The sequence below is a fragment of the Marmota monax genome, unplaced genomic scaffold (genome assembly GCF_021218885.2).
Source record: "Marmota monax isolate L192 unplaced genomic scaffold, Marmota_monax_Labrador192_F-V1.1 WCK01_AAM20220418_F8-fsc00033, whole genome shotgun sequence".
Lineage (NCBI taxonomy): Eukaryota > Metazoa > Chordata > Mammalia > Rodentia > Sciuridae > Marmota > Marmota monax.
In genome coordinates, this window is record NW_026694282.1 from 7,044,451 (window position 1) to 7,070,810 (window position 26,360).

The window sequence follows — 26,360 nt, forward strand, 5'->3', positions numbered from 1 at the left end:
CTGTGTTTTGTTCAGCAGCAGATCTCTACCTTGTGAATTTGTAGTGTCCTTGTAGGTTCTCAGCACCTCACAGAAAAGGAGGAAACAAACAATACCAACAATATTAGTAAACAATATATAGCATTAAAATAAATACCTGGTGCCTACTGTACCATCTACAACGCTAATTACCACAAACGCAGGAGTGGTGGGATTAGTTATTGCTGAAAGCAAAATCAGCAAAAAGCCATGAACTAAATCTGGCAATAAAATAGACAAAAGGTGTCAACTATGCCATTCACTATATGACTATGAATGGTGAGGACAGGAGTTATAAAAACCAAATAGTTTTAAAGATGCTAAACACACAGTTCATTAAGGGAAAAGAAAATGTGATAGAAAGGTAAAAATTTAGAATGTTCAAAATGTGAAAAGAAAGGAAGTAGATGAAATGTAGCAAACAATGGCTATAAAGGAGAAAAAAATTTTTTTTTAAAAGGAGAGATGCAAGGAGAGAAAAAGAAACAAACAAAACCAACACCAAACCCAAATAAACAAGAAACCCTAACCTTCAAAAGAGAAAACAAATAACAATCATTAAAAATGCTAAAAATAGGGGGAAAACACATGTATTGTATCTATGTAACACTCAACCCAGCAAAAATACCAAAAAAAGGGGGGGGGGAAGGAAAAAAGATTCTTAACAAAAAATGAAAGAATTATCTCCACTGAGGTTGTCAAAACTGTTGACTAAGGTGGATAATCACTGACTATGCCCGACCATCCTTCTTTCCATTTTTTTCTTGGGTGCTATATACCAAGAAGGAATGAGCAAGGGCTGGGGGTTGTGAAACCTTTCTTCTTTTTGTGTTGCTAACCAGGCTGCTAACTGTACTGGCCTAATACTGGAGCTGAGTGAGACAGCTTTCACCTTTCCCTTCTCACTGTCCTATAAGGTAGGATAGAATGGGAAGTATTGTTGATCAGAGTTTTGTCCAGAGAGCCCAGAATGATGCAGTCCTGGGGTGGGTCTGCTGCAGAGTTCTAAGTGGGGAGTTCTCATGGCTGGGACTTATCTCTAATCAGTCCTTATGGATTTTGTTAGGTGGTATCTGCTCTGGAAAGACTAGATCAGTGCACTTTTAGGCCCAGGAAAATGCTGATCTCTGCCTTGAGTTTGGAACTCAGGAGCATCCATCCCAAGAATTATACTCAAAGAGCAGGGGAGCCAGCCCTCCGCAGGTCTCGCACATTCCACTGCCTGTGAATATGGAATACCCAGACTTATTCCCTGAAAACATCCATACCTGTCTGCTCAGTTTTCTGACCCTCTTCAGCTGGTCATTTGAGCCACAAGACTCCAAAGGAAAGCGAGTTATATCCCTTCTTTGTATGTCTCTGACTTGAATCCATGGAGGAGAATCTTCTCTGTGCACATTGCACTCAGGCCCTACTAAGTACAACCTAGGCCACACAGTAGGCAGTTGCCAGGGCGGTGTGGTAGTTTTTGTTATGATCTCCCAGACTCCCACAGCAGCAAGCTGAAGCATGGCCTCTCATGATGGCTCCTGCCTCAGCTCTCTACTTGCTAATTGAGAAACACAGAGTCCTTTTCAAATGCCAGTTTGCTGTGCAGCCTCTGGATGAGCAAAGTTCAGGTTGCTTTTCTGTTTTACCAGGCAAGGTGTGTGTGTGTGTGTGTGTGTGTGTGTGTACACCAAATTTGTCTGTTGTGTTTCTGTGTACCATCCCTCCCCTCTGTGGTAAACCAGTGCCATTGTTGCTGTTGCTGCAGCAACTAACTTAGCTCCAATGTACTTCTTCTTGTTCTTTGTTCAAGGCACCTGAGTTTCTTGAGTCTCTAAAAAAAAAAAACTCCAACTGTCCGATATTGAGTTTCAGTCTCTTGGTTTTATCCACCTTGCTGAGAAGCTGCTTGAATTCCTGCTGCTTGAATCCCAGGCCATGAGCAGCTGTAAATGCAGTCTTCCTCTAATTTACCATCTTGAATCCAGCTTAGGCATATAGTTTTTCATGGCATTTTTTTTTTTACAATAAGACACTTTAATTTTAGCATCTTTTGAAATCTGAATAATCTGAGAATTTACAAAATCATCATTCTTTTCATGGCTGAGTTATGTATATATATCACATTTTCTTTATTCATTCATCTTTTAAAGGGCACCTAGGTTGGTTCCATAGTTTAGCTATTGTGAATTGAGCTGCTATAAACAACGATGTGGCTGCGTCACTATAGTATGCTGATTTTTAAGTCCTTTGGGTATATGCTGAGAAATGGGACAACTGGGTACATGGTGTTCCATTCCAAGTTTTCTTGAAATCTCCACACTGCTTTCCAGAGTGGTTGCACTAATTTGTAGTCCTACCAGCAATGTATGAGTGTGTCTTTTTCCCTAACATTTACTTTTACTTGTATTCATTTTTTTATGTCATTCTTTTATCATGCTTTTTGTTTTTATAAGGTCAATAGAAATAGCTCCAGTTTCATTTCTGTTTTTATATTATTATCATTTTTTGAGAGAGAGAGAGAATTTTTAATATTTATTTTTCAGTTTTCGGTGGATACAACATCTTTATTTTATTTGTATGTAGTGCTGAGGATCGAACCCAGCGCCCCCGCATGCCAGGCGAGCGCGCTACCGCTTGAGCCACATCCCCAGCCCCAATTTTTATTCTTTCTCAATCTATCATAAGCTTTATCAGTTTAAAAAAAATTTTAGTTGTAGTTGAACACAGTACTTTCATTTATTTATTTTTATGTGGTGCTGAAGATCGAACCCGGTGCCCCACACATGCTAGGCAAGTGTTCCACCACTGAGCCCCAGCCCCAGCCCCAGGGTCGTCAGTCTTGTTGCTCTTTCCTAAGATCCAATTTTTTGTTTCGTTAGTTCTAATTGTTTTTCTGTTCTATAATACATTATCTTCACTCTAAATTTCACTATTTCCTCTCTCTGCTAACTTTCAGTCTATTTGCTCTTCTTTTCCTAGTTCCTTGAGGCATAAATTAGGATATTGATTTCTTTCTGCTTTTATAATTTAGGGATTTATCACTAGAAATCCCTCTCAGCACTGCTTTTGCAGCATCTCATAAGTTTTTCTATTTTGTGTTTTCATTTTCATTTGTCTCACAGTATTTTCTAACTTTTGCGTGATTTCTTCTTACATTTATTGCTCAAGAGTATATTTTTACTTCCCATATATTTGTGAAATTTCCAGTTTTCCTGGAAATGTTACTGATTGCTAGTTTTATTCTATTGAGGTTAGTGAAAATTCTTGGTATGATCTCAATCTTTTTAAATTTATTGAAACTTGTGGTTTGACATGTGGTCAGTCTGGGAGAAAGAAGATTCCATCTGTGCTTCAGACAAATGTGTATTCTGATGGTGTTTAGTGTTGCATGACTACTAGATCTCTTTAGTTTATAGTGCTGGTTAGGTCCTCTATATCCATTTCTTTTATTTAAATATTGTATCTATTATTGAAAGTAGCACTTTGAAGTTTCCAACTATTTATTGTAAAACACAGTTTCCCTTTTATTTTATCAGTGTTTATATATTTTGGGACTTTGTTGCTTGATTCATATGTGCTCTTAGTCGTTAAGTATAGAATTTTGTTACATTATGTTCACATTATTGTACAACTATCACCTCTGTCCGTCTTCTAAGCTTTGATAACTGATCATTTTGAGTGTTGTTACCTGTTACCTCAGAGTATCAAGTTTTTCCTCTCCTTGGTGTTTACTTTTGTTTCTTGCTGTTGGGCTACAATTATTTCTGTTAAGTGACTTTTAAAAATTATATTTTTAAAGACTATGTTCTTTGTCATATGTGGTCTTTGAAACCTTTCTTCCTTTAGCTTGTGAATAGCTAGTGTTTGATAGAGATTGCCTTGAATGTCAGAAGGAAAACAGAAAACAGGGGGCGGGAGACAAAAAAAAAAAAAGAACTTATTTCCAATATGCAACTGCTTTTAAAAGTTGTGATAAAAGAACCATAAATTTTACCCTTTTAATCATTTTAAAAACTAAAATTATACCCAGTGAACAATATCTCCCTATCCCTCTCCTCAACCACAGTTTTACTTTATTTATCTATGAATGTAACTTTTTTTTAAATGCCTAGAATCACACAGGATTTGTCTATTTGTGACTGGCTGATTTCATTTAGCATAACATACTTAAGTTCACTCATATTGTAGTATGTGATAGGGTTTCCTTTCCAATTCTGAACAATATTCCATGGTGTGTGTGTGAGTATGTGAGTGTGTGAGTGTGTGTGTGTGTGTGTGTGTGTGTGTGTACATATATACATAGTAGTTTCCATTTGCCTGTGGGTTTGGTTTCTGCATTTTCAGTTACCCACAGTCAACTGCAGTCCAAAAGCAGAAAACAGAAAATCCCAGCAATAAACAACTCATAAATTTTAAATAGTGCATCATTCTGAGTAGCATGATGTAATTTCATGTTGTCCCACTCTGTCCTACCTAGTACATGAATCATAATGTTGTCCAGCTTATCCATGCTATATATGCTATCCATCTTTTAGTTGCTTTATTGCTGGATAAATGATCAGTTCCACTAAAATGGTATTGCAGTTCTTGTGTTCAGACAACTCTGTTTTACTTAATAATAACCCTGTCTTAGTCCATTTGCTATTGCTATAAGAAAATACCTGAGTCAGTAAGTTATTAAAAATAGAAGTTTAGTTCCCAATTCTGCAGGCTGGGAATTCCAAGAGCATGATGCTGGCCCCAGTGAGCATCTTCTTGATGCATGATTGAGGGCATTGCATGATGAGACAGAGCAAGCTTGCCAGCAACAGCTCACTTTTATAAAAGAGCCACATCCTCAGATTCCATTAACCACCTCCCCAAGATTCTATAGTTTGGGGATTATGTTTGCAGCACAAGAAATTTGGGAAACACATTCAAATCACACCAAAGTGAAAGAGCAGTGATGTTCTCTTTGGATGTGCCAAAGAGGAGCCTTACAGCACTTCCTTTAAGTAGCATTTCACATTCACCAAGAAAAAAGGTCCATACACTATAAGTAAGAAGGTTTGAGAGCAAGACCACATTCACATGTTTTATTATAGTATATTGTTATCATTGTTCTATTTTGTTGTTAGTTGTCGTTAACCTCTTACTGTGCCTAATTTACAAATGAAAGTTTATCATGGGTGTGCACTTGTAGGAAAATCAGTTCATAATATTTGGCATCATCTGCTGAGGGGCAGTGAGGCACAAGTAAGCAATGAGGTAGTAATATAGAGTAAGTCGTTAAAAACTAACTAAAAAGACATGAGAGTGTGGAAGAAAGCTAAGTTAAAAACAAAAGAGTGGAATACTCTTATCCAGACAAGAGGGAAAGATTAAAGACAAAAGCAGGAAGAGGAAAGGGAGTAAGAGTTTGTGGCAAATGAGGTTGAAATTTAGAGCACAGAATTGAGGGGCTTGACCACTATTGAATATGTGGTGATACTAAATCCTTTGAAACTAAAAGAAGAGAAAGTAGTGATTTTCTGTACTCATGATGCTATGAAGGTGTTTTATTATTATTTTTTTTCTTTATAGGTCCTGAAGCTGTGCCTCCTTCCCTTCTCAAAGTAGTGATGAAACCCATAGCAACTGTTGGAGAAAGCTACCAGTATCCTCCTGCAAACTGGGCTGCGCTCCTTTCTCCACTTATGAGGCTGAACTTTGGTAAGTAGCAAGTGTTTTTAGGTCTTCAGAATTTGCTTTTAGTATCTGATCTGAGTGGGAAAACAGATTTTTTGTCACAAGTGGTAGTAACTGATGGACTTTGGGATCTTGTGACCCTTTCTTTCTTTTTTAATTCCATCATTTTTTGTTTGTTCTTATTAGTTATACATGACAATGTATTTTGACATATTATACATATATAACTTCCCATTATTCTGGTTGTGCATGATAAAGAATTGTATTGGTCATATATTCATATATGCACATAGGATAGTAATGTCCAATTTATTCTACTGTCTTTCCTATTCCATTCCCCCTCCATTCCCTTTGTCTCATCCAGAGTACTTCTGTTCTTCTCTCCCCCTGCCCCTCCATCTGAGTTGGCATCTACATATTAGAACATTTGGCTTTTGGTTTTTGGGGATTGGCTTATTTTATTTATCATGATATTCTCCAGTTCCATCCATTTACCATCAAATGCCATAATTTCATTTCTCTGTATGGCTAAGTAGTATTCCATTATGTATATTTACCATATTTTCTTTATCCATTCATCTGTTGAAGGGCACCTAGACTGATTCCATAGTTTAGCTATTGTAAATTGAGCTGCTATAAACATTGATGTGGCTGCGTCACTGTAGTATGCTGATTTTAAGTCCTTAGGGTATAAACTGAGGAGTGGGATGACTGGGTCAAATGATGGTTCTATTCCAAGTTTTCTGAGGAATCTTCATATTGCTTTCCAAAGTGGTTGCATCAGTTTGCAGACTAACAGCAATGTATGAGTGTACCCTTTTCCCTACATCCTCACCAGCATTTATTATTACTTGTATTTTTGATAATTGTCCTTCTGAGCCATTGCATTCCCACAGCTGGGGATGAGGAGGGAGAGAGGTCTAAAGCCACAGGCCAAACAGCGTCATTAAAAGCATTTCTGGACTGCAGTGCACAGATTGCTGAGCACATGGTGTATGCCTGCTTTGGTGGTTATCACATGATACTTCCAGAACCTTAGGTTTTAAGAAAGCACTATATGGATGCTGTATTTTCTCTTGCTGTTATAACAAATCAGCACAGACTTGGTGGCTCAAAACAATCCAGATTTATTATCTTGTATCTGTTCTATCAGCCAGCTGTTCAACATGATTCTCACCAGACTAAGTCAAGGTATGAGCAGAGCAGATTTCCTTCCTAGAGGCCACCCACATCCTTCAACTTGGTGTCCCTGTTTCTCCATCTTCAAAATAAGCAATGCAGGACTGAGGCCTTCTCATAATACCTTCCTGGTTTTCTGCAGTTAGGAAAGTTTTTCCATATTTAAGGACTCCTGTGACTAATGAGCCCACTTAAATAATCTATAATAATCTCCTAAACTCAAGGTCCTTAACCTTAATCATGCCTGCAGAGTTCCTTTGCCATATAAGTTAATGTATTCACTGGTTTCAGAGATTAGAATGTGGAACTCATTACAGGAACATTATTATCCCTACCAGAGGTTCTTCTTGGTGAGAGACAAAGGGAATGCACAACTCAACACCTTCCCTTCATCCACAGAAGTCCCTCTTATACAGAAAGGAATTACCACACGCACATATATTTTTTGTATTTTCTCTTGCTGTTGTAACAAATTAGCACAGACTTAGTGGCTCAAAACAACCTGACTCCAGGAAGAAAACAATTTAAACACTGTCAAAATCATGTGCTTGTATTTGCCATGGCTATATCAATAGTTCTATCACCTACAGTAGAATGATTACTTGCATATGATATATAGAATGACTTATATACTGTCATTTGTATATAATTTTAGATATAATTAAAAGTGGTTTTGGGCTGGGAATGTAGCTCAGTGGTAGAGTGCTTGCCTAACATGCAGGAAGCCCTAAGTTCAATCTCAGCACCACCAAAAAAGAAGGTTTTCACTATGCACAATTTTTGCATAAACGTTTACATTTGAACCTAATCCTTGTGTAAGACATGATGTCACCATACTGGATTTCCAGAGATTTCATTTGGAAAACATGTTTCTTTGTCCCTCTCCTGCTTTTATATACAATACTAAAAATATGCTATATTATTTCAACTAAATCCTCAGAAAAAGGATAAAAGGTTTGGTTGGGAGCAATCAGTACAAAAAAAAAAAAAAAAAAAGATCTGGTCAGTAGAGACAGTGGCTGTATCTATAAGCAGTTCTAGACACAGATAAGGTTTGTGCTGAACACAAAGTGGAGCAGAGGGAAAGACCAGGGCGGAATTATTTTTAGCTAGAATTTTCTCATATTTTTGGTAGTGTTTGAACATTTAGGTTTCTCTAGATAGAAGAGAAACTGCCCTTGCCAATCCCAAAACTTGGGACTGCAACACCAATGGTCACATTCTTCACCTCATCACCAACAGGGTCTCTTGAAATGCCTTCTGGTTTACTCAAGTTCTGTTACTGCAGAATTCTTTCACTTAGCAAATTCTTTAATTTAGACGTGAAAGCCTAAAAATGAGTCAACAAAGCAACTAAATTACAGAAATTCTTTTTTTCTTCTCTTTCAGGGGAAGAGATACAGCAACTCTGCCTTGAAATTATGGTGACTCAGGCACAGTCATCCCAGAATGCAGCTGCACTGTTGGGTTTGTGGGTGATGCCACCACTGATCCACAGTCTGAGTGTATGTAGTAATTAAGGGCATTGGCTGGCAGGACAATAAACTGATTTTGGAGATTAACTTTCATTTGGGAATGTGTTCTCAGAGTCAAGAGTGAACCAATGGGACTTTATAAAAACACGGCTTGATAGTAGCTGGCCCACAGATTGGAAAATAATATGATTCAGGACTCCTCTATTGTCGCTACCATTCATGGTTTAGCTACTTTTTATTACAAACAGGGGAAAATGATGGCCAGAGGTATTAAGGTTCCTTTCTCCAGATCATACAACTAGGAAGTTGTGGAGTTATTTGAATCTAGTTTTATTTGTTTGATATGCAAAGTCTTGTCTGTAGTTAGTAAGAAAAAGCAAAGACACCTGCACCAGACTCATCTCTTTCCCAGAGGAGGCAGCAAAGAAGGTGTACCTCAAAGAGTTGGTAGGATTTGGTTAGTACTAAGAAAGGTAGTAGGAGAGTATAGGTGGAGAGAGTATGACCCTTCTGCTGGGGTGTTGAGCATGAACCTAGTGCTGTGGAGAAAGCGACTCAGCCTGGTATCTGTGATAGAGAGGTTAGCACCTTCCAGGTACAGATCAAGGTAGACAGGAAGAATAGAGTAATAGTATTTAAAGATGGGAAGTTAGCAAAGATGTTTCGTTTGAATTCATTTCAAGCTAGGAGAAAAAAAAAACGAATTCCAGATTCCTTAGAGGTTTTCCAGTTGTATAAATAAGTAATCTTTATCTTTGAATTTCTCTGAATGAAGCCTATTCTTCTGTTCTAGGAGGCTTTAGTTCTTTAGTGCAATGCCTTCTTATTTCCTCAGTCTTTTGGCTTTAGTCCCCACTCTACATTGTTTTTGGTTTCCTGGCCTTTCCTACTCCTCCTAGTTCCCTTTAATTAAAGGTGCACTTTATTGAGGTCTGTATCCACCCTGCCTACTCCAAGTGACTTTCATTTAGCTGTCATTGAGCACTTGCTGTGTACTTGGTACCTGTTAGCACTGAGTACTTGCAGACATCAGATGTAATCTCTACAACTTTGGCAATTTTTTAAAAAAATGACTTTAATGAGTCATAATTTATATGCCCTAAAGATGGCCATTTAAGTGTAAAAGTTGGTGAGTTTTAGTTCCTTTATAGGTTTTCAGTCATCTCCAAGAACACCTCTCTCACTCAACACAAGTTCCATTGTGTCTAATATTAGTCAGTCCCATTCCCAACCTCAGGCTCAGGCCACCACAGATCTGCTGTCTCTTAAAGCTTTTTCTCTTTAAGAGAACTTTTATATAAATTTAGATTTAACATAAATTTTAGAAATTATTTAGAAAAGAATCATACAATTGTCTGGCTTATTTTCTTTCTGAGAAATACATTTTAATTTTAAACTGAGACAAGTGGAAATCTAGCAAAGTTTGCACAGCTAATAAATGGGAGAACAATATCTAACTGACTCCGAAGTTCTATACTGTTAACTCTTATTTCCCTTTGAATCAGGTATATCTCTAACAGCATTTTGTTGACCTCAGAAATTTTTCTGGCTATTAGTAATCTTTCCATTTCTGTTTTAGATCTATGTAGCTCTTTGCATTGTCTTTAGTTATGGGTCTTTTTATCTTTGTTAATTAAATTATTTTTGAATATGTCTTTCATAAAATGACCTGAGATGGCATATTCTTCACAATGAGCTCCTCAGACAACTCATGTCAACTACACTGATCTTTCTGGAAAGCTACTAGTTTTGTTGACAGACGCTATATTTTAGGCCACTCCTTTTAGCCTTGCTGGCCCTTTATCATACTTATTAAAGTCTGTGTCACGTGACAGAGTAGTGCTGTTGTGAGCTAAAGTGTTGTGGTCAGGTCCACGTGCTCGGCTAGTGGTTCTTTAGTCAGAAGTGGCCCTGCTGTGCTGCTCTCCTTATTGCTTCCCTGTCTTTCCCTGAGAAGAAGAAATTAGCAATATCAGATGCTCTGTTGAATTGTTTCCAGCAGATAGCTTTTCATCTTCAGAAGCTTTTCTTGCTGGAGAATGTGGCCTTTTAAAACTAAATAGCGACTGTCATGTACTTTCAGAAGTAGCATTTTATTTCCCTCTAAAAAGATCTAAGGTTTCAGCTGAGCCTTCCACAGATGGACTGGCAGATAGCACATATCCACCACAGTCACCCCGAATCAGAAGGAACTGCAGCAGCCAAAGTTACATGCACTGATGACCAGCTGGTCCATGAAGCTGTGGGAAAGTGAGGGAGAGAGAGCTAAGGAACCCTTTTATCTCTTGATCTATCCTCAGACACAGGGATGACCCAGAGGTTTCCAGCACTGCAAGCCCAGGCTTACCTGTTTACATCTGACCTCTTCTGATTTACTTGTAGATGGATATCAAGAAATACCTCCTGGTGTCTGTGCCTTTGTGGATAAAACACGTCTCTGATGAACAGCTCCTGGGTTTTGTTGAAAACTTAATGGTGGCAGTTTTTAAAGCAGCTTCCCCACTTTGCAGTCCTGAGTTATGCCCGAGTGCCTTGCAGGGTCTGAGTCAGGCCTTGAAACTGCCCAGCCCTGCCCACCACCTCTGGAGTCTGCTCCGTGAAGCTACTGGGAAAATTTTTGACCTTCTGCCAAATAAGATTCGGGTAAGGAACAAAAATATTTACATTCCTGACAATTTATGTTTGGGCTTCTTTAAAGCCTTTCTGGCAAAGGAGGGAGTTGTATGTTTTAAGAATGTGGGTGGGAAGGCTAGCAAGAAATAACCACATTCTTCACTAGGAGCGCGTTTGCTTCCAAAGAGCTAAGTTGAGGTTGAATATTTAGAACCAAAATTTCAAGCCAGCTTAGAAGCAGCTTAAGCAGTGCTGTACCAGGAAATTTGTTGTTAGGTTTTGTTTTTTTTTTTTTTTTTACCACATGCCTGTAGAAGACGAGCAAACTCAGAAATCCTTACATTTTACATCTGGAGAGTCCTGGGGCATATTGTCCAATATACTGTTTTTACCAAATAATTTAATATTAGCCTTTCCCTACTCCAACGGGTCTTTGAATTGAAGTTTTACAAAGCAGTTAAAAATCTTGGAACAATGGAATTCTTTTTTGGGGGGTACGAGGGATTGAATCAGGGGCATTCGGCCACTGAGCCACACTCCCAGCCCTGTTTTTGTATTTTATTTAGAGACAGAGTCTCACTGAGTTGCTTAGTGCCTTGCTTTTGCTGAGGCTGGCTTTGAACTCACGATCCTCTTGTCTCAGCCTCCTGAGTCACTGGGATTATAGACGTGAGTCACTGCGCCTGGCTGGAACAATGGATTCTGATAAAGAAAAAAAAAATAGTACAGCCAAACAAACACACAAAGTAAAATGAAAGAAGTTCTTTAAATGATAAAAACTGGCTATATATTTTGGTTTGGTTAAAATTCAGACCTCATCAGCTGTTGTTCATGGTGATAAATCTAATAATTCGTCAGAACCTGAAAAATAGAATAACCTTTTGTTATTCTTGTTTTACATTGTATTTTGACATGCTTGAGATTTTATTTGTTTGTTTGTTTTCACCAGAGAAATGATCTAGAACTGTATATTAGTATAGCAAAATGCCTCTCGGAAATGACAGATGAAGATGCCAATCGTATCTCCCAGATTACTCAGGTAATAATGAGTATATCTATATGTATATTTTTTCACTGTTGAAGTAGAAATTTAAGAATTGATTAGAGTGTCCTTGGCTGAGGCTAGTTTTGTTTCATACTTGTTCCTGGTTAATTTCAGGAAGCTGTCTTTCTGTGCCACTATGGAATTTACTGTCCAACCCATTGGTGTGATTGGTGCTTAAATCGTGTTGTATGAATGGGTAGATGGATGAATAACATTTTCATTCAATTTCTTCTATTTTTGTCAAGAACATTTTGCATCACCTATGGGAAAGAATAAGTACCTGGCAACCTCTTCAATATAATACCCACAAGAATGAGTATATTCTGATCAAAGAACTTTGTAGTGCATGGAAGCCATGAATAAGTAGTTCTGTTCTCAAATTTCTTTTCTGACACCTGATGCTGTCCTTTTAGAATGCAGAAACATAGTTGATTAAACAACAAGCACTATTAGCTTAGACACACAATCATTTATGAGTACCCCTAGGCAAACGATGAATGAACACAGTATATCAATAAAGTTACCAAATTTAGCAAAAAAAAAAATACAAAATATTTTCCTAAATTGAGTTGTAGATAAACAATGATTTTTTTTTTTTTTTTTTTTTTTTTTTTTTTTTTTTTTTTTGTGGCATAAGTACATCCCAACTGGCGTACTTATTTGAATGTAACCTTGCATACAGCAAATGCCTGCCATGAGCTTCCCCTCCCCAAGAGCTAGTGGTCATCTCAACATTTATTTCCCTTTATGACAGATTTGCTTATTCAGTTGGATTCTTGATTTTTGTACCATAAAAATGGTACAAAAATTTTTTGTACCATGGTTCTCAAATTATGTCCCCTGGTTGAGTGATATCAGCACTGCCTGGTAACGATTTAGATTGTGAATCCTCAAGTCCTACTTCAGACTGACTATATCAGAGATTCGGAGGTGGTACCTAAGAGTCTGTGCTTTAGTAGTCTCCCTGTGTGATTCTGGTATTTCCTAAGGTTGAGAACCACTATTATAAAGTATTTCAAATATTAGCATTTTGGAAATTAGCTTGTTTTATTTTTTTGTTTGTTTGTTTTTAGTTGTAGATGAACACAATAACTTTATTTATTTATGTGGTGCTGAGGATTGAACCCAGTGCCTCACACGTGCTAGGCAATGGCTTTACCACTGAGTCACAGCCCCAGCCCAAATTAGCTTGTTTTAAACAAAGGGAAGCAGTAATGGGAAATGGTAAAGAGGATGGACTGTGGACCCTACCTGTTCCAATGTGCAATCCAGCTCTGCAGTTTATTAGCAATGTGACATTTAAATTTCATAAACCCTGTTTGCCTTAGTTTCCCCATCTACAAAAGGGAGATAATAGCACCTCCTCTTAGGGTTATTTGGAGAGTAAATGACTTAATCCATGTCAAGCACTTGGAATAGTGCCTGACCCAAGGTAAGAACTCTGTAATTATTTATTATGCATAATTATTACATTCATGTAATTAATTATTATTAAATTTATTAAATGTAGTTGGAAATGGAGCATATAATTTTCTTCTTGATACCTAGAGCTAAATGTTGCTATATTACTCACTTGAGTTTCTTAAATATCATTCAGAATATTGTCACTAGAAAATACTAAATAGCATCCTGATGTCCCCCAAAGAATTAGTCTTCTCCACTGAGGTCATAGTTTTTGTTCATTTCTGAAAAGAATGGAAGTAAGGGGTAGCAGCAAAAGAGCAGGAGTCCTTGGGTTCCAAGGCTTACTCTGCCACCATGACTAGCTTTGGGACCGTCAGCAAGTTACTTAACCTCTGTGTTTCAGTTTCTTCATGTGCAAAAGAATAATTGTAATCTACTGCAGAACATTCCTATGTGAACTAAATGGTTAATACAGCAGTTATAAAATATTGTGGTCTCAGGAACACTTTAGTGTCTTAAAAAATATTGGGGACTCCAAAGAAATTTAATTATATAGGTTATATCAGTTAATATTTACTTTTAGAAATTAAAACTAGGAAAAAATATATTGCCCTTTACATCTTTTTTCTTTTTTTTTTTTTTTCTTGATGCTGGTGATTGAACCCAGGGGCTTGTGCATGGGAGGCAAGAACTCTACCAACTGAGCTATATCCCCAGTCCTAATGCTCCTTACATCTTAACTCAAATGATTAAAAGTATTTTCTAAGACATATATAAAGTAGTGAAAAAAGTGGCCTTGTTTACCATTTTCAGAAATTTCTTTAAAGTCTGACTCAGAAGATAGCTGGCATCTCATTGCTCTTCTTCATTCAATCTGGTGATTTGGTTTTAATGAAGTATGTGAAGAAATTCCAACTCCATATAGATGTGTGTGAAAAGAGGAAGAGTATGTTAATAGACAACTCCTTATATGCTTTTTTTTTTTTTTTTGTATCGGGGATTAAATTCAGGGGCACTTAATCACTGAGCCATACCCCCAGCCCTTTTTATATTTTATTTACAGACAGGGTGTCCCTGAGTTGCTTGGTGCCTCACTAAGTTGCTGAGGCTGGCTTTGAACTTGTGATCCTCCTGCCTCAGCCTCCCGAGCTGCTGGGATTACAGGCATGCGCCACTGCGCCTGGCTCCTTATAGTTTCTTAAAGGTTAGTTGCAGTGTGGAGTCCAGAATCACATCAATGAAATTCAGATTAAAATCCATTGGTCTGTCTGCCTTGCACTTCCGGTCTTTTATGCATACATGATTTTGTAATATCATACATCGGTCATTTGGAAAATGTTGGATCACTGAGCTTTGAAGACCTTCCAAACGTTGATACATTTCATTATACAATATCAAAACATCATATTTGTTAACATCCCCAGAAATCTCATCAGAAAGGCCTTTTACATATTGGGAAGCTGCCAAGCTCATAGTATCAGATACAAATTTTCTAAAAATCTAATTTTCACTAGGAAATGCAGATTTTATCATTGGCAATAAATTCTGTCAGGTACTTTCCTTGAAGTGACAGGCTCATTTCCTCCAATTTTTAATAAAATAATCTATTAAATACCCAATTTGAATAACCATAGTTTTTCCATCATTCTTTCAAGTAAACATTGTTCCATGAGAAGACTGGCTATTTTATTTAACTCACAATTCAGTCTTACAAGTGTTTTTTGTTGAGACAACCATCAGAGAAGTTCCTTATGCATATTTCCCAGTTTGTCATAGAATATTGAAAATATGTATACTCAAGGGCCAGAATTTAATGAAACTAATAATTTTTACTGTTTACAAGGATATTTTAAGTGAAACTGGCTTTTAAAAAAATTACAAATGGCAGTGAAAAATACAATGAATACTAATACAGTCTAGTGTAATTATTAAAATAGTTTTGACCTCACAGAACCTTTTAAAGGGTCTTGGGAGAGGTCTGTGTACCAAATTTTAAAAACTGCGGAATTAATGCATGTTAATTGCTTAGAATGGTGCTTGGCACATGATAAGTAGTGTATTTACTAGTTTTCATTTTATTATTATTGTGTATATTTACTGAATATTACCTATTAACCACTGAATACATTCATGGCTTTTATGAAGGAATAGGAGGTGACCTTGTAACCTTTTGTTATATGTGCATTTTAATACAGCACACAGGCAGATAGGTCACGTGCTGCAGGAAATGAGCAGTTTTAGCATTTGTGATAATAGCATCAAACTCTTTTTCTGTTTTGCCCTTGCCCTGAGGTTCTGTAGCTACTTCAGTTAATTTAATAGTGACTGAACAATTTGCTGTTTTACAGAGCAACATGGAAAAGGCTGTCTTTGTCAAGCTGTACTTAATCTCTCAAGGACGATTCCCCTTGATGAGCCTCACTGATATGCTCAATGTTGCTCTGCAATACCATGAGAAAGAGTCACTGGCTTGGATGATTCTGCACAGCTTATACCAGGCACGGATTGTGAGCCATGCCAACACAGGTGAGGCCAGCCCCTGGCGAACATCAGAGACAGAAATAGAACTGCCTGCTCTCCCTTTTAAGTTGTACTTGTTTTCTCAACATAAAAGCTAGCTTAGTGCTTCTTGGCATAGGTTAGGCCTTATTAGCCCAAATGAAGAGTGACGTGAATGGAAATGAGCAGTTATAGCTCACAATGTCTACTTCTTAGAGATAGAAATGAGTTCTTTTGAGTATTTTTCTATTGTATTTGGCCCTTTAGACTCTCAAGGATACACACAAGTGTACCAGGTTGCTTCTGTCTATTTTACTCAGTTTTGAAAACATACAAGATGTAGATTGATTCTACCTGATGAAATCATGAAAATGGCTTTTGAATGGTCATTTCTGAATGGTCAAAAAGGAAAACAGAAAAAGAAATTACATAGTTATTCTGTAGAATTCCTTAGGGGTTTAAAAAATAAAATCTGGTCCTGCTACACACACTTGCAAGCTTGTAGTTCTGCTCATGAACCTCATGTTGCAAGTTTTAGGTCATATCAGACATTGTACTTTAATAATCACCTGAAAAGGGAGCTTGCCTATGGCTCCTTCAGTCTTTCTGATCACATGCTTATCATTTCCCCCTACTGCATTCAGATTCAGAATGGCACCTGGTGTAGGTGGGTCAGATGTGGCTGGGAAGCCCCTGTGATCCCAGGAAACTTACTCAGGTTCAGGTGCCCATTTTCCCTATCCGTCTTTTATATTTTTTGGTTTGAGGGAAAAACCTGACAAACTTGATTGGAAGATTCTCCAAGACTATATAAGAAATTTTGATTCATCCTCCTCTTTGGCAGTTGAGACAGTCTTCCCATATCTGTATTAGTGCCTGCTCACTGAGAGATGAACCTGGGATGAGAATCTGAGTGGGATTTTTTTATCTTTTTTGTTGTTGTTGTTATAAACCAAAAGAATATTTATCAGGAAGAAATCTAGCAAGTGTTTCCAAATAAGGAGGGAGATGCTTACAATAAAATGAAATAATTTGACGTTGTCTTTGGTTCTAACTAGCCAACTCTCAAATGTAATTCACATATTCCTCATATTCTCTGGAGTTTGAAAACCTTTCTATGTAGTTTTTACTGTCCTGGGAATCCTCATGTTAAAAAAAATTTTTTTTAAAGGTTTGTTCTCCAGTTACCACACAATGGCTGGTTTTTATTTATTTATTTATTTATTTTATGTCTTTGGGATAGGGTTCCTTTGTGATTTGGGCACAAATTCAGACCACTTAAGCAAAGCAGGTCTATAAAAATAACTAATTACCTGTGATTCAACATTACTGAGTAGTTGGCATACCAGATTTCTCCTAGTGTGTTTAATGTTGAGAGAGAAGTTCCAATAAATTCATTTTATATTAGTGGCAAGGATATTTGAAGAACAGAGTTTACTTTTGGAAATAAACACCAAAATATAGTTATCCAGTAAGAACAGTACCAATTCTTTCACAGGAAATCACAAGTCTCAGACCTTAAAACTGTTTAATGGGATTTTTACAACATGTTTTGCTTTAGTTGTGATTGTTATTTCTGATCTATTTTACATTTCAAAGCAAAATCATGGTCCCATAAAAAAATTCTTTTTGTTTCAGGTGTATTGAAGAGAATGGAGTGGTTCTTGGAACTGATGGGTTATATCAGAAATGTTGCTTACCAGTCAACACCTATTCAGAATGTGGCTCTCGATGAGGTACAACCTAGAGGAGTTTGTAGTTTCATTAAAACCTGAAACTTAGATTCTCTGTCTCAAAACAGGAATATGTTGCTGTGTCTTGGTCACCTTTCTGTTATTCTAACAAATACCTGAGGAAATCAACTTATAAAGAGAAAAGGTTTATTTTGGCTCACAGCTTTGGAGATTCCAGTCCATGATTAGTTCACCCCCTTGTTAGGGGCCTGTGTCATAGCAACACATCATGAAAAGAACACATCATGGAGCAAAACTGCCATCTATGGCCAGGGAGCGAGAGAGAAGAAGAGGTTAGGGTCCCATAGTCTCCTTCAAGGGCATTCTCCAAATGACTCCAAAACCTCCCAATAAGATTTCCACCATCTCTCAGTAGTGCCACTGTGGGGGCCAAGCCTGTAACACATTGGCTATAGAGGGAATATTCAAGATCCAAACTATAGCATGCTGCTTATTGCTTTTCTTTCCTGCCTTCCTTTTATTTTTAAGAAATGTCAGTAATAATTTTCTGATGCCACAAGCAAATGGGTATTTTTACCTTGCTATTAGAGATACCCAGGTCTTCCCTTTGAGAAATATTTTCAACAAAATATGCTCTTTGCCGGCAGAACCCCAAAACACTAAGCTGAACAGGGTACTTAAGGCCCTGTGTGCTTAGGTTTGGTCCCACAAAGGATGTGGGAGTACCAGATTCTGGCCTCTGCTCTGGCCCGCATATGGCTAAAAATGCCTAATATGAAGAGATACCTGAAGTGTATGCAGATAATCTTCATCTGTGCCAGTGCCTACCTGTTTGTGCACACATATTGGAGAGGAGATTTTACTCACATTGGCAGCATGACCTATGACCCAGACAAAGTAAGAACTTCTGGCATTGGGTGAGTTTAAGAAGAAAAAGATTCATAAATAAAATGAAGACAGCTCTTTTCCTACTCTCATTTTCTTGACTTGGCTGTTGTGCATTTTCTAGAATTTTTTCTGTAGGCCCGTTTCATGGTAAGTAAAAGTTTCATTATCTGGAATATTCCTTGAAATTTTTCAGTTTCCTTAAAAGTTGTGTGTCTTTAATTTTTTGAAATTTAATTCATGAGATGAGGAATTTAAGAGATAGAGAAGTACTTTTTAAACAGCCCCTCCCCCCTTTCTTGAACTCACATAGTCTTCTTTTTTTTTCCCCAAAGCTTTCATTAATGTTCTGTTTTCTTAAAAAAAATCCTAGAAAACAAATTAACAGAAAGAATTATAATTTAAATCACTGTAATTCAACAATTTCGATGTACCAACATTAGATTTTTTTGACAAGCATCTAGATTTTTCCCAGCAGACTTTTTAAAGTGCATCAAGAGAGATTGGTTCAAAAATAAAATCATATATAATTTTTAAAAATACTTTTTGCCACATTACAACAAATCTTTTTCCTAATTTCTTAGTCCCTTTGAAAATACCAAAAACAGAGGATCATTTGGATCTTATTGTGATTAGAAATAAATTATGTTTTCTTGAAATCTTAGACTAATCATAATGAAATCTCAGATTGTCTATCTTCGCATAAGGGGACCTTAAAAACCTTCACAGCCCCAGAAGGTCTCGTCATTAAGCATGTAAATTGAGTCAGTCCAGTTCCTTCTCTGGTGTAGGGGTTGGGCAGGAGGAGGGGTGAGTGAAGGGGAAGATGCCATGAATTACTTGGAGTTGGTAAGACATATGACCTAATGTTGCTTCTGTTTCCATCACAGGCTTTGGACTTCTTGTTGCTGATATTTGCGGTTGCAGTGGTAGCTTGGGGGGATCATGAGGCCCCACTCCTCCTCGGCCTCAGTGCCAGTTGGTTGCCATGGCATCAGGAGAATGGCCTGGCTGGGGCAGAATCAAGCTTCCTTGGCAGGAGTCCAATGCACAGGGTCTCTCTGCAAGAGGCCCTCACTATCCTTCCCAGTAGCATGCTGCTTCTGCTGCAGAAAGAGCCATGGAAGGAACAAACCCAGAAGGTGAGGTTGGCAGCCACCTGCTTAGCAGGGCAGGCTGGCTTTTGTCTTCAGCAGTTCTTGCTGTAGAGTTGAGGTGGGAGTTAAGTGACATGTGTGCTACACCACAGGCTTTTATTCTCAGCCCCAGATCTTAGCCAGATACAGTCTCAGACTGAGGCCAGCCCAGGTTCAGGGTACCTACTGATTAGAGACAACAACAGCAAAACTTTCTTAGGGATGTGGGGAGAGAAAATCCCTCATTTTCATTCATTTACTGAAGACTCTTGGACCTGGCAATGAAAGGATAAGTAACTCTTCACTCAGAATCTCAATGTAAGGATAGGCAGGAAGGCAAATTTAAGATTCAAGATGGTACCATCTGTGGGATACCATGTAATCAGCAAGGCAGGGAGGTAATGAACAATGCAACAATGCTGGGTCAGAGAACTCTTCCTCAGGGAGATGTGGGTCTGGACCACCTATCATATTTGAGGTTCCCTATAGCTCACTCCATTTCCCAGGCACGTTGCATATACTCATCATGTGGTAGATGCCAAATGGGTTTTTGTTAAGGTCTACTATCATCACCCTTGTCCTCAGAAAAACCCAAACTATAGGAAACACCTTTGGCTTTTAATACTAAGACTCCCCAGGCAACTAGCACAACATAGGAAAATACTGTGCTTCCTATACTTTTTATATGGCTTTGCCCCATCTTTAATACAGTGGTTTGAAAGATTCTTTGAATCCCATTTAGTCAAAACTGGGTTTTGATGAGGTAGAAAGCTTAAAAGTAACTTTTTGTTGCTTATTCTTTAAATCAGAACATTAATCTTTAAAAACATTTCTGAACTGTGAACCCACAGTTTAGCCATATCTATCTCCACTGAGCATCTCAAACTAAAATGCCTTTCCCCCCTTAAATCTGATAAGCATCACAATTGCTGCCCGAGTTTTGTATTTTATGTTCACTTAAAATAAATTTAAGTGTGGTCTCCTCTCATGTTATTTCTGGACTGGGAGACTGTGTTAACTTTGGACTACAGAGAGGACATCTTGCATTGATTATATATTTGTAGGGCTTGATTTATTTACTTACAAGTACAATATTATAAAACAAAATTTTGAAAGGAAAATAAAGAAAAATTTTTAATTAAAGCATGGAATTAGGGTTATTTTCTCTATTTTTCTTTCTTCAACCCAACTTCTCATGTCTGAAGTTAAAGTGTCTTGTATTTGTTGCTAATGATATATGTGTTTTTCAGCAAACCAAGATTGATAACATTCAGTCATTGTTGAAATCACCTTGTAGCTAATTCAAAGACAATTTTGGCTGCATCCTGGGAAATCAGTCAAACTAATGAGTACTATGAGTTTCAACCTCATTAGTAGGATTTATTCACAGTTAATATGCTTGGCTCTACCTAAATTATTTTATGCTTATTCTCTTGCATTTCAACCTACATTTCATATTCATTTGGACACATAACTATTGTCATCTATAGAAACATTTTGTTTCAGAAATTGGGGCTTCTATCAAATATGTTCCCTAAACACTGTCCAACCAAGGCACCTAGGCCGAAACGCACAGGGGACCTGTGGGACGCAGCATGATGCAAAGAGGCATATGGAGCTTAGGAGCCAGGTGTGCTCCGGTGCAAATCTTGACTCTTTTGTTCACTGGGAGTGAACTTGGGTGAGGGTATTAACCTCTCTGGGCCTCTCAGAGTGATTAGAGATTATGTTTGTGACACATGTCTACTCCACTCTTAAAACCTATCCCTGATCTTAGGATATTCAGCAAGGGAAGTAGGCTTAGCTTTGTGAGGTCTTTTGACTAAATGGGAACTGTGTTCAAATCTTGTGCTTGGCTCCCCTCTCATCTCTGCACCCTTAGCCCAGACAGGAATCACCTAAAGACTACTGTACTTGCAATCATGTATGCAGCCCCAGGGGACTGACAGCTCATGGTGACAATGGGATTTTGTTGGCTGACATTTTTTTTTCCCCACCCTAGTTCATTGACTGGCTATTCAGCATCATGGAAAGTCCTAAAGAAGCTCTCTCGGCAAAGTCCAAGGATCTTTTAAAAGGTATTAAAAGGGTTTGTTCCCAGCATAGGTGAAAACCACCCACTGTTGTCTGTGATGCAGAATGGTGTACACATATTATATATTGAATTCTGAAAGGGCTTATCAGTCACTGATGTGACGTTTTGAACCAGAAAATGAGTTTAAAAAAAAAAAAAAGAGTTCCAGCACTTTTAACTTTGGGTTAAATGGTTTTTAAATGTTTTATTATAATGGTAAAATAAAAATTTTAATTAAAATTTGGAAAATTCAGAAAAGTAAAAGACCAAAGAAAATTCCAGAGTCCTACTGCCCAAAGACAATTCTGATAATTTCTATAGGAAGTTTTTGTACCCTTCCACATTTAGTATTTTAATATATTTATAATTTTATACTATTGAAAAAATAATTTGAATAGGATTTAATTTCTTTACCATTTTTTTTTAAAAGCATTTAAACTTCTTGTTACACTGGAGTCATAAATAGTAGTAATGGCTACATGGTATTTTGCCAAGGAAACTAGCCCTTTCCCGTACCATCAGGCATTTAGATGTTTTGTGTCTTTTGGTCTTCTGTTGACTTTGGCCCACTGACTGTAGGACCCCCCAAACACGGAAGATCTTTCTGAAAATTGTGAGGATTCTTTTACACAAATCCAAGAAGTCATTTGGGCATTGGTCTTGTGGCCTGAGAAAGGCTGTAGTTGTCATCCATGTCATAGGACTTGAGTGTCTAGAGCCAGTAGCTGCTACTGGTGTCCCTGGCCATCCTGTAAGATACTGCACTGAAAAGCCTCATTCCTGTTGGCCTGCTCTGTGATAATTTCACTAGCCAACCTGGAGGCATAGCGTGACCCATATTTTATTTTAAGTATGGTATAAGAATTCATTGGTTCTGGTCCTTTGGGATAAGGACCAGCAAAGTGGTCCCACCAGTAAGTGGTTGGGAAGCACGTAGATGATGGAACGAGACCTCCACATGATTCTGATAAAACAAAGAACTTCATTGACAATCAGGACTATGATTTGACATCATTTGATCGATCCCTAGAGACTTGTCTTTAGGACTTCTGTTTGCCTCATTTTTAATGGCTATAGAGCCATTATACTATGGGATGCTCCACATATATACTCTTAGGTTACAGAGTTAACAGATGAATAACCAATGAGGAAAACAGTCATGTGGTTTAGGGACACATGTGTTCACTTGATGACATAGTCCTGGGCTTAATGGAGTCACATAATAGTTGTGTAACTGGCTTACCTACCTACGTTCCTTCACACTGTCATATTTTAAATAACATTTCAGGATATTTGAATTAATATTCTAAAATAAGGTATATAGTAGGTTACCCAAAGAGATCCTACAACTTCTCTGCTTTAAATTAACCCCTGAGGGACCCAGGGCAAATCATAAATAGTAGAGCTTTGTGAGTGCATGTACAAATATAATTTAGCACAGTCCTGTTTGTTCCATTGAGCATATGAACTCAACTTTATTATAGGAATGGGGATTTGGGTTTTCATCTTTATAATTAAACATTTAGTGGTGATTATCATATTCATGTAGAAAAAGAGCACAAATCTTAAGTAGATTTTTATAAGAAAACACACCCATGTAATAAACAGCACTCAGAGGAAATTGCCAGCATCTCACCAGGTTGGTTTTTTTTTTTTTTTTCGGGGGGGGGCGGGCAAAATTTCCCACTGATTATAGGTTAACTTAAACAAAACAACAACAAAAAAAAAAACCCAACTTTTCACCAACCTTAAAATTGTTTTCCACCATTAACATTTTGCCAGATCTTGATGGGAATTCTTAAGTCTTGAAAATTAGCCAAGTGAGAAAAAGCCAATGTCTGCTCTGATATCTTTTTTATCAAAATGACACACTGGTTTGTTTTGTTGTTTCCTTTTAGCTACCCTGCTGTCCTTGAGAGTCCTCCCAGAGTTTAAGAAGAAAGCCGTATGGACCAGAGCTTATGGCTGGTGTACAGCTTTGCAGTAGCTAGCAGCATTCTCAGCTGGATGAGGCAAATCATAGAAATGGAAGGAGTTCTTAAGAATTCATGTCTGGGATCGGTGAGACATTGATCCTCACAGTGAAGGGTCATGAAATGGTGGCCACATACCTGAAGCTTGCCACATTCATTGCCAGGAGGAGGGGTACATAATTTTGTTACCCAGGCAAGACTGAAACAGGAACACAAATTTTCTTTATTTGACTGGAGTTCAATGTGAAGATTTTCTTTTTGACAACTTGACTATACCTTCTTCTGTCTCCTCAATTCTAGTAAAAATATTCTTGTGAATTTTGTGCATGTGACTTTTATTTGGTTTTGCCAGCCAAAGCAAACTATAGTGGTGACAGTGGTGTTATGATCTGATTTCCATGAAGTCTAAGTAGATGATATTCATTGACTTAGACAAGTTTTATTACTATTGATAAATATTTTGGAACTGCTATACACATTTAAATAATAAGCATGACACTGAATATTAGCTAAATTAATTATTAGTGAGGGCTGTATTTCCTTATGCTTTGTTCCCTTTAATGCAAGCAAAAGTTATCCAGTTCAAAATAAATCAGCCAAAAAGGTGAATATTAGTTCATAAATCAAGAAATTTTAGATCTAATGAGTAGCAGTTGCATCCAGTGAATGAAATGGTGCCATCAGACTTTGTTCTTCTTGGGATGCTTCTACATCCCTGGCAAGATGGCTGCCATCTTGCCAAAGGTAAGGAAAAGTGTCTTTGCCCACAGGTGTGGCAAAAGCAACATGGGGAGAAGTTGCTTCATTCCATGTCACATGTGAGTCTCTGAACAAGCGTTTGGTCCCTGGGAAGTAGACCACTGTCATTGGCCAAGCCTAAGTCATAAGTCTACTTATCTTTATATCCCTGCACAAAGAGAAGAGGCAGCCCACCCAGACCTTGTGAACTGTATTTTTTCAGGATGCTGGGTAGGCAGAAAATGGCAAATGTCTCCTCTATATATATTTTTTTTTTTTTTACAAGTACAAATTTCTTAGGGTGACTAGTAGTCTAAAGAAAATGAAGGTTTGTGACAATGTCCTCAAGGATTGCATTTTATTCAATGGCTTGTCTGTTTGCTAACTATCCTTTTTTCACACAACCATTAATCAGGGTTCTATTTCTAGGCAATCATACACATACTGATACATCTATGAGATAATTGGGAAGAAAAATTATGCCACTGAAAATATGTACCTTTGTATCTGTCATACCAAAGCATAGTACAATGGCTGGTGCTCCACAAGCACCATGAACTTCTAGTATTCCCATGTGGCTTGTACTTTCATGTTGTCACCAAGTATTCCTGCCACCTATGTTGAAGATAGTCCTACTAGTTTTGTTTACCAAATCTATTATTTCCTTAGAGGTTGAGCTAGAGGGAAATGAATTTAAAAAGCAAGAAGGTAGAAAATTTAGATTGGAAGCTAGCTTTCTCCTTCCCACCCACATACACTGTCTCATACTACTGTTACAGGTTGAAATTCATCTAGCATATACTGTTGGGTGCCAGACTGTAAGTACACTTGTATTGGTTTATTTCACTCTTGCAGCAATACCATAAGGAGGTATTGTTTTCTATTTTTTAAAAAATGCAGTAAACACATCCAGGAAGTGGCAGTCTCGCCTCTAGCCAAGTTCCTAGAGCTGAAATAGTTTTGGATCTTGGGTTCTATCAGACTTATTAGCTTCCTCTTCAAGATGCAAACTCCCATCAAATCAAATCCCATTAAATCTGTTTCATGCTTACTGTAGATTGGTGCACTCAAAAGAAACAACTCTAATATTACCAGACCTCTGGAAGTGGGAAGTTTAGAGTTGTGGTACAAAGGTGTAGGACTTTAGATTTCTGGAGCATTTTGTAAATAGAGGTGGCAAACTCAGATTGCTCTTTTCCTTTTAGCTGTTTCTTTTCAAACCTTGTCCCTCCCTGCTCCTGCCCTTGACAAGAAAACAAGGATACAAAAGAGAAAAAAATAAGATATCCCTATCTTCTCTTCCCTAGCTCCCTTTTTTGCTTTTGAGCAGACTTGGATGGAAGATTCATGGGATTTTCTTATTCATGGGAACCTCAAAGGTTGTAAATTTGAAAGTACAAACATTCTAAGATATAGGTCACTGACCCTTCTTTTTCATTACCTGTATGACCTCAGGTAAGAATTAATTATTCCCTCAAGATATTTTGGTTTGCTCTCTAGAAACCAGAAGTCTCTGCTTTTTTAAACCAGATGTTCCTTACTATACACAAAAGGAAATTTAACTTACAAGTCATCTTCTGTTAGTTTTTGAAAACACAAATGCCAAGAGAAATAGCATGCAGGGATATACTAACAAATTACTGTGGGGTTAAAGCCATGTTATGTTTCTCAAAAGTATCCAAACATTCTGACTCTTGATTTAAAAAGTGTACATTTAGAACAGATGTTGGGATCCATGCAAGTACCTAAAATCTTCTGTTTTATTTTTAATGGAATGGCTCCATGGTAACTAAGAGGCTATTAATAACTTTTTTTGAAGTCATTTGCTAGAAGTTAGCTTCTCTCAGAATGCTAGTATTTGGAGGTGAGGCCTGTGAGAAGTAAGTAGATATGGGTGTGGAGCCCTCATGAATGGAATTAGTAAGCTTACAAGAGACATGGGAGAGATACTTGCTTTCTCTACCATGTG

The 26,360-nt window shown here is 37.6% G+C and overlaps 1 protein-coding gene across 3 annotated transcripts in view; it reads left to right on the forward strand.

Moving 5' to 3' along the window:
• Focad (focadhesin) overlaps window positions 1-23,971 on the forward strand; it is a 296,580-nt gene extending 272,609 nt beyond the window's left edge. For all 3 annotated transcript variants that reach the window (XM_046467321.2, XM_058586381.1, XM_058586382.1), the window contains exons 36-44: window positions 5,572-5,700; window positions 8,245-8,360; window positions 10,713-10,973; window positions 11,893-11,982; window positions 15,741-15,918; window positions 17,530-17,627; window positions 19,361-19,612; window positions 21,609-21,684; window positions 23,579-23,971. In XM_046467321.2, the coding sequence (XP_046323277.1) occupies window positions 5,572-5,700; window positions 8,245-8,360; window positions 10,713-10,973; window positions 11,893-11,982; window positions 15,741-15,918; window positions 17,530-17,627; window positions 19,361-19,612; window positions 21,609-21,684; window positions 23,579-23,667 (1,289 nt within the window). In that variant the 3' untranslated portion in view covers window positions 23,668-23,971. The remainder of the gene's footprint in view (window positions 1-5,571; window positions 5,701-8,244; window positions 8,361-10,712; window positions 10,974-11,892; window positions 11,983-15,740; window positions 15,919-17,529; window positions 17,628-19,360; window positions 19,613-21,608; window positions 21,685-23,578) is intronic.
• Window positions 23,972-26,360: the final 2,389 nt, after the last annotated feature.